This window comes from Psittacula echo (genome assembly GCF_963264785.1).
Source record: "Psittacula echo genome assembly, chromosome: 4".
Classification (NCBI taxonomy): Eukaryota; Metazoa; Chordata; class Aves; order Psittaciformes; family Psittacidae; genus Psittacula; species Psittacula echo.
The window spans coordinates 86,680,722-86,689,748 of NC_137738.1; the positions used below are offsets into that span (position 1 = coordinate 86,680,722).

The window sequence follows — 9,027 nt, forward strand, 5'->3', positions numbered from 1 at the left end:
CAAATTTCCCCAAGGTTATCCACTAAGATGTAAAGGAAAGCACAAGGCGCCTGCAAAAAGTAGCTTCTTAAACAACTCAAACAATTGTGGTTGTTTGAGTTGTAGGTGCAAAATGGTAACAGTAACAACATAATTGGAAAAAACTCGGGCTGTTTAAGAAACATTTGAAAAAATCTGTCCCTGTAGTCATCACTGACTCAAGTACTAACTCTGGTTCCCCTTCCCAACTGTTTGTTTCAGCTGGACATAGAGTAGGTATTTTTGACTCCTCACACTTCTCTACTATCCCTCTGTCCCACGCTCCTGTTTCTTCCCACTAAGTAATCTATGAAAGGTAGAGAATCTCCAAAATAGCCTCCTGTTCTGGTTTAACCCCAGCTGGCAACTCAGTTCCAACAGCAGCTCGCTCACTCGCCCCCTCTGGGATAGGGGAGAAAACTGAAAAGTAAAAGTGAGAAAACTCGTGGGTTGAGATGAAGACAATTTAATGGGTAAAGCAAAAGCTCCACACACAAGCAAAGCAAAAGAAGGAATTCATTCACCACTTCCCATTGTCAGGCAGGTGTTCAGCCATCTCCAGGAAAGCAGGACTCCATCACACATCAGGGTTACTTGGGAAGACAAATGCTGTAACTCCAAATGTCCCCCCCATCGCCTTCCTTCTTCTTCCTCCTCCTCTTTATATTCTGAGCATTACGCCACATGGTCTGGAATATCCCCTGGGCTACTTGGGGTCAGTTGTCCTGGCTGTGTCTCCTCCAAATTCCTTGTGCACCCCCAGCCTCCTCACTGGTGGGGTGGGGAGCAGAAAAGACCTTGTCTCTGTGTGAGCACTGAAACAGCCCTGTGTTATCAGCACAGATCCAAAACACAGCCCCATACCAGATACTATGAAGAAAATTAACTCTACCCCAGCCAAAACCAGCACACCTGCTGATTCCTACTATGGACAGGTTTGTTCCAGCAGCTCTCAGCATTCAGTAGGCCAAAGCAAATGAAAAGTGTGTGATTATAATATTCTGAGTGCACAATTTTACTGAACTTGTGTCAATCTCTGCCTTTATTAGCAGTAATGTAAAGTCAAAATAGTTCCAGTAGTCTACTAAATGTGTGGAACTATTACAAACTTGCATTAAATTATCTCAGAGTAGGAGTTGAGGCAGTAAATATACTTAAATAAAAACATATTTTGCTACAATAATACCCAGGCTCATACTCCTAACAGCTACACAGAGATGTTCTGTTAAATCCAGTGCAACTTTAGTACGCAGAATAATAGCAGACAAAAAACCAAATTAATTAAATGCTTGCTAGTACAACTGCTCAAAGGTACCACTATATCCCTTCTTATACTTTCTTAAGTTTCCCAGGAGCAATGCCACTGAAAAACAAAAGCCCAGAGATACAATTCTGTCTAAACCTTCTAGGTTCATTCAAGTAGAAAGCACTACATGTCAGTGCAGACACAAAGTAAATCACTCTGGTACCACTGTCAAGCTCTGCGATAATGAAGGGTAACACAGCTACAGAGCAGTCAATGGAATGGATCCTGGAAAGCTGGAAAAGCTGCCCATGAATAGCAATAATGGGAATACAACACTGAGAGCCAATCAAATGGCACAGGAGAGTTACAGCTTTCATGTGAATAATTTATTCTTTTATCACTTTAAATTTTACCAGGTACTTACATACTTACAAAGAATATTTTTGTGGACAGAATTTATATCACCTACTGCACAACTGCATTCATGAATAGGGTATGATTAGCATCCTTCCCATGTTGCTTAACAGTGCCTGTCTTGATCAAATAGGATTATTCTTTTGCCAATTATTCCTTTGACTTAGTTTCCAAGTGTAAACAGAATTTGTACACATGCCTTTGTTGCAACTAAGATCTCTTTTTATGATAGAAATACTAAAGTCCCATCTGTTATTAGCATTTGCTAAGATGGCTTGTTACTATGTTGAAACAGGGATTTAGTTTTAGATGTGATGAAGGCTTTCAGCATTTCCATGTCAGGCACTGCAGTGCCTCTTTACCAAGGTGTCAGCCATGAGAAGCACCCCAATACCTGCTTGGCCTCCCAGTGCAGTGCCTGGAGTCCCTGCTCAGACTGGCAATCCAAAATACAGAGCCTGGGAAAGCTTTCCACAGAAGAAAACTTGCCCAATTGCAGTAACGTACTAAATGTGCCCTGAATTACCCACCAAAGAGCTGGAGCCTGGAATCTACCCAGAACTTGCTGCGCAGAACCCTATGCGCACTTCTGGAGAATTTGCATGAGGTTCATCCCTGAAAAAGAGCCACAGGAGGTGGTCCCAACACTCCTCTTCTAGTCATCTACATTTAAGAACATACACATATGAAGTGGAAGGCCTGAATTCACTCTTTACTCAGCTTGAGGGAATTTAAGCCGGCATCCTGTGGCAGATGACCATGAAAACAGGAGTAATCTAGGAAGGAGGAAGCAGAAAAACTCTCCTGCACATCCTATTAAAAGTGGGAGAAGGGGATTAGATTCATGGAGAAGACAGACAGTAGAGAGGACTATGCCTCTCCAGCTAGTTTCAGATCAGTCAGTGAGGATGAGGGTTTGAATTCCCCTACCTCAATGATTTCTGAGATTTTATGTTCCTATGCAAACACAGTAGCCTTTTGGCTATTAAACAGCTGCTTTAAAAGCAAAATATATGCAAATACAGTTTGGGGGGGAGGAGAGGGAGCGATGGGCTGGCTCTTTAGCTTGCACCATAAAACTATAAAACTATATAAAACCAGAAGCTTCCAGGTCGCATCTAGTCTCAAAGAATTTGAGGCAGTAGCTAAGTAGGTGACTAACTGCTCAGAGGTGGGCAGTTCTGCATGGACAGAGGAGAACCTTTGCATGTCAAAGGGACAGTGGTTGCGAAGAATTTGGGAATGACAATGTTGGTTTTCAAAGGCCTGAATTTCTAAATTCTGGTGTTAGTATCCAGGTTTGGTGGGGGTTTTTTGGATATGCTGAAGATATAGCTGGGAAGAAAAAAACAACTCTCAGCAAACCTGCCTCAGGCTCACCAGGGAGGAAACAGAGGCCACAGAGTAGGAAATCTAGCTAGCAACATGCCTCTGTTGTCAATCATCAGGCTGTGATTATGCAGAGAACACACAAAGGAAACAGGTTTGATAGACAGCTACTAATGAAGACCAGACTCTGCCCTCATTTACACAGTGTAAACAGTGAAAGCGGGTAAGCACTTGATTCAACCTTTTCTAATAATAGGAGCTAGCAAAAATACTAACTGCTGCAGGCTCACAGAATGCTTATTACTATAAAGATTATTTCCAAATTTATTTATTCATAGTCCACAGCAAAAAATACTGGAAGAAAGGATATATTTCATTCTTTACCGAAAGTCTAAAAGAGGGGAGATTTAGATTAGATATTAGGAGGAGACTCCTTCCTGTGAGGGCAGTGAGACACTGGCAGAGGTTGCCCAGAGAAGCTGTGGCTGCCCCATCCCTGGCAGTGCTCAACACCAGGTTGAAGGGGACTTTGAGCAACCCGGTGTCACGGAATGCGTCCCTCCCTGCCCATGGCAGGGGGCTGGAACTACATGAGTTTTAAGGTCTCTTCCAACCCAAACCGTTCTATGGTTCTACAGTTCTGTGGCTTATTTTTGCAGTTTAAATCATGGTGACTTCCCAAAATTCATTTTAATAAATGCTTAATAGGAATGCAACAGCTGGCTTGATTCATCACTATGTTGTAGTATAAGAACTATATACTACATAGTATTTTGAACTATGAAATTGTATTGTGTTGAAAGATAAAGCAGACATTTCCTTGTGTGTTCCTGGTGACTCTGCTAATTCAAAATCTGGACTAGTGCGTATGTCTTTAGTTTAACTATGCACCTAAGCATTTCATTACACAGCTTGAAATACTTTCCACAGTTAACATAAAAATTATGTTGAAGGCAAACACAGATTTTCTCTCCTGCTCAAGCTACAATGCTGTAATTTAATTTAGAGTCAATATTTCCAAGATTTTTTGTCTGGGAATTAAGTCCACCATTCAGTGAATGGTATTAAATTCCACTGCACCAACCTGTACTGAGGCTAAGTTAAGTGTCACACTCTGTAGGCCTATAGCTCTTACCTGGCTGATGCTTTAGGTAGCCCATTAGGGAACAGGCTCACTTGGCTAAGAACTCTTAGGAGCAGACCACTATTTTCTACAGGATGGCTAACCAGCTCAGCTGAATTAAACTCCCATGCAAGACAGATAGAGAAAAAAAGAAAACAAACAAACAAAAAAAACCAACAAAAAACATGAAAGTGAAGGAAAGAAGTAGCTATAAACTCCACTATACTTTTTTGTGAAGATGGTGTCTTTTAGGACAGAGCCTGCTGCCTTCATTTGGAACTAGCAATAATGTATAGGAATGCTAATGTCCTGTTTAACAGAAACATTGTAATAAAACATAAAAAGATCTGCTTTCTTTGATGTAAGGTCCCTATGTCATTCTAAAATATGAATCAATGCTACAGCTTTGAACATAAAACAATTCCCTTCCACAGTGTGCGCCAGTTCCAGGCTGAATATACAGCAATGTATCAGGAAAAACATTGGTTCTTTTTTTTTTTAAGAAAAGGTTTCTCAGTGATTTATCAGAAAGATAAAACATTTGCCTTGCCTACTGATTTTTTTTATTATATAAAATGTATAAAATAAATGTGCCCTTTTCAATATAGTCTGTCTGCGTAGAGGGTTTAGACGGTTTACATTTTTCCAGTTGTGAGTAACATGACAAAAAGTATGCTCCCACTTCCCACAGGCAGCAAGAAGCTTTGTATGGTTTCATCTCATTAGGATGCTGCTCCACAAACAGCGCTCTTGGGTGGTTCAGAATCCCAATGACAGTGTATGCTGTCAGCGCATACTGCAGTTAATAAGGAGTTACTGATTACAGCAATCACTGGATTGAAATAAATAAAGCAGTCTCTTAACCAAAAGATAGGGAAATAGCATCATGCTAGTGCACAATATAATAAACATGTGTAGCACATTCCTGTTTTCCATGTCCTCCACTGATGGTCTTGCAGTAAGTTGGAAAAGCCTCTTGCCACAGGATACTTAACATACAGTGAAATATTTAAGCTGTCTGCAGTCAGTTTCAAAGAATTTACATTTGGTTTAGGTTAATCTTCCTTGACCTGCAGTTAATTAAAGAGCAGCTGAAGTACAAAGTATTTCCCCCAATTCTAGTGGCATATATGGCCATGTCAATCAGTTGCAGTCTGAACAGCTTCAGTTCATTTCTGTTGTAATTTAAAATCTCTGATAAAAAAGTAATAAAACAATGACTTTCTATACAGAAACCATTGCCTGTTTCAAATAAAGAACATATCAACATTTCATATCTGATATGCCACATTTTAAAAAGGTAACTTGCCTTTTTCTGTTTATTTTTGTTTATTCCAAATATAAACATGCGGCACACATTTGTGTTACTTAAAACTTTAAGTCTGGTATCTGTTAAATCATTTGTGGTTGAAATTCCTGGGACCACACAGTGCCACGTCTTCCTTAAACCCTCTTATTGCACCAGAAATGAAAGGCTGTGATGGAGATATTCTTCCTATACTTTTCTAGCACAGAAAATAGTTGGTTTAACATAAAAACAAAATGCAGCTAAACTATGCTGTGTTTATCCTTCCCTATCATCCCAGAAAGAAGGAAAATAAATGGAAGAAAAGGCTCCAGCCCAGATTGCAACTACGTGTAAACACGCAACCACTATTATAAGTAACGTCCCATTATGACACTGTTGTCAGGAATCTTTCAGAAATCCAGGTGTAAAGAAGTTTGGGTTTTTTTCTCAGATTGGGAATTGGCACAAACATAATCCAGAGGTCATCCTTTATAGCAGCTTTTCCTTTCATGTGCTTGGCTTTTCACACAAAGCACAGCAAACATGAGATGCGTTACAACCAAGTAGCTCCAGTTCAACAACTTGGGAACAGAGAGGAGGAAAGGGGGAGTTCCCTCTCTCTGCAAACATGCCAGAGAGGGTCCCCTCTGTAGGGGGGAGTTTGTGGTGAGAGTTTGTGCTCCCCCACAGCTGCAATCCTGCTCCCCACTCGGGAAGCCAGAGCCAGGCTGGCCACCTCACAGTGGGAGGGAGCCCTCCTGGTCCCCTGTTTTGTCCAGCCTCTCGGGCAGGGTGAGCACAAAGGGTAGGAGGACACCCTTGGCATCCAACGGAGCTTTAAGAAGCTCTCCATCGAAGGTGCCCTTGAGTCCACCATCTGCTTCCACCTCACCATCCTGGGCTAGGTTGAAGCGGAGGGTGCCCGTCCGGTTGACACAGTAGATGGTGTTGCCCAAGGGGGTACAGCGGAAGGGCTGGATGGGGCCACCACTGGGCCGCAGGCTGGCACACTGGCTCCAGCGCTTGGCCACTGTATTGTACCGGAAAACTTCAACACCACCGCCGCTCCCACCACCTGGGCCCTGCTCCCCACCACGGCCACTGCTCACATCAAAGCGATAGATGAAACTCTTGAAGGCCACCATGTCAGCAGAGCGCCGGCGGCTGCTGTTATAAGGGCACTCCTGCCACTCATCACGTTTGGGGTCATACTTGAGCAGGCGGTAGAACAGGGAGCCTCCTGATACATAGATCTCCCCGTTGCAGGTGGTGGCCTCATGAGCCACGGCGAAGGCACCCTTGGGCAGGGGTGCCACAGGGCTCCAGCGGTCTGCCCGTGGGTCATACCTCTCCACGGTGAAGAGGCACTCACCCCCCACGGCATAGAGGTAACCGTCCAGGGCCAGCAACTTGAGCTGCGAGCGGGGCTGAGCCAGTGGCCGCACCTGGCTCCAGGTATCAGTTAGGGGGTTGTAGCAGAAGACCTTGTCAGAAAGGCGGGCCCGGGACTCACCACCTGCTGGCCCCGCCATGATGCCCCCTGCTAGGAAGAGGTAGTTGTGGAGGACGCACATGGCGCAGCCCTTAGCATTGGCCTCCTCAGGCAGGCGCGTCAGCACCCTCCACTCGCCACTGGCCTCCTGGTAGCAGTGGATGAGGGAACCACTCTCCTCCAGTGACACCACGGAGGAGGGGCTCTGTGGCCGGCTGCTCTCCCGGCTCTGTGGCCGGCTGCTACCACCTGGCCGCTCGAAAGCATCGCTGACCTCGGCCACCAGCAAGCAGGGCCGGCCGGCCTCCATGCGCCGCTGCAGGATAAGGTCCCGCTCAGTGCCACTGAGATGGCCATAGACACTGGGCTCCCGCAGCACCTCCAGGTAGTGATCGCTCATGAAGCGGTAGGCAGCCTCCCGCAGCTCCGCCAGCCGGTGCTTCTTTGCCAGGCAGAGGAGCTGGTAGCAGTTGCTGAGGCGGAGCTGGGCACGCATGGCCTCCGCGGCACAGTGTAGGGCACAGGGCATCTGGAGGACGCGGGCCCCGCTCACCACCTCGGCCAGGTTGTCGTGCCGCACCTCGCCCATGCGGGCCGTGTACACATAGTCGATGAGGAGTCGCAGTGCTCCGTAGCTCACTCCCTTCACACGCAGGACATCCCGCGAGGCGCGGGCACGAAAGTAGTCACTCTTAGCAGCCAGCACTGACTTGTGCGCCCGGATGCGACGCCCCGAGACCTCGATGACCAGATCGGGCTCCTCCGCCGGCCGGCACAGCGTCCCTACCGCCTCCTCTTCCTCCTCCTCCGGCTGGCAGGCGGCGTTGTTGATCTCCCACTGGCTCTCCACCACTCGGCCCCCGGCAGCAGGCGGCTGTGGCTCGGCTGCGGTGGCGCTGAAGCAGAGGGAGGAGCTGAAGCCACAGGGGGCGGCCGGGGTGGGTGGCGGCGGCGGCGGTGGGGCGCCGGGCCCGGCCCCGCTCTCCTCCTCCTCCACGGCACCGCTGCCCTCCATGGGTGCGCGCTAGCTGTGCCGGCGCCGTGCTGCTCCCGTGCGGAGGGCTCCGGGCCGCAGCCGGACGGCCATCACCTGCGGGGAAACCGGAGAGCGCTCAGCTTCCCGCCGCCCAGCTCCTCTCCCTGCTGCCGCCTTTCCCCCCTCCCAGCTGCTCCGTCTTAACACAGAGCCGCCGCTCTCGCAGGCGGGGCTGCGTCTGGTTTCCGGGACTAAACCCGCGTTTCTCCTTTCCCTGGAAGATCCGTCCTGCGGCTCTGCCGCCTCCCGCTGCCCGCGGCTAACTGCACTAGCTCACCCCCCGAAAACACGGCCTCTTTCTGGGGAGGGGTGGGGGATATCGCCCCGATGACCACCCCAACAGCCTGAAAAGCAATTCTCGTTTTCCTGTTGCTAATGGAAAAATGTGAAGCAGTTTGTACCCACTGCATCCTTTTCATGGCAACTGGGCCCTACGCTGTCCTGGGCAATGAGGAAAAACATCCTTTAAAGGTACTTAGGAGTACTGTCATAATTTATTCACCTTGTGCAACTACTTCAGTGGAAGGCAGTGGCTGCAATCTACTCTGGAAGGAGATTACCCACTAGCCAAGTTTTTCTTTACATGACCTTTGCGAAGGTTTCTTCGTATCACCGCTCCTCCTATGCATTCCCTCTGTTTAAAAGAAAGTGTAAAAACAGCTGATTAGTTTTAAACTTCATAGATTCTCACCTCACTCGGAAGTTTGGGACTATTAGAGCCATGTTTCCTTTAACAGGATATCTACAGTATCTTAAAGTGACCAGAGTATGCTAATAGATTCAAACTGTTTACAAAACACATCAAAAGGTTTTTTGTGTTGTCATGACAAAAGCAATCTGGCATGTATGTAACAGTGTATGTAGCTGTAATGCATTAGCGAGATGTAAATCAGACTTCATAGGGACTGGTTCATGACTGAAAGACATGACTGAAAGATTTCTGTTAATAAAAAGTAGAAGCGAGCAAAAATTACAATAGATAATTAGAACATGAAGTTTGTTCTGGGAAAATGGAAGGCTACAGGGTATGACTGTAAGTAGGCTAGTCCCTGTCAACACAATCACCACCTAGTTGTATCAC

At 46.6% G+C, this 9,027-nt stretch overlaps 1 protein-coding gene across 1 annotated transcript; it reads right to left on the reverse strand.

The window, feature by feature from the left end:
• Positions 1–6,155: 6,155 nt before the first annotated feature.
• Positions 6,156–7,925, reverse strand: KBTBD11 (kelch repeat and BTB domain containing 11; the record flags this gene model as incomplete). The annotated part of the gene is made up of 1 exon (XM_080616084.1): positions 6,156–7,925. One exon carries the CDS (start codon positions 7,923–7,925, stop codon positions 6,156–6,158), a length of 1,770 nt encoding a protein of 589 aa, XP_080472210.1.
• Between the last annotated feature and the right edge of the window lie 1,102 nt (positions 7,926–9,027).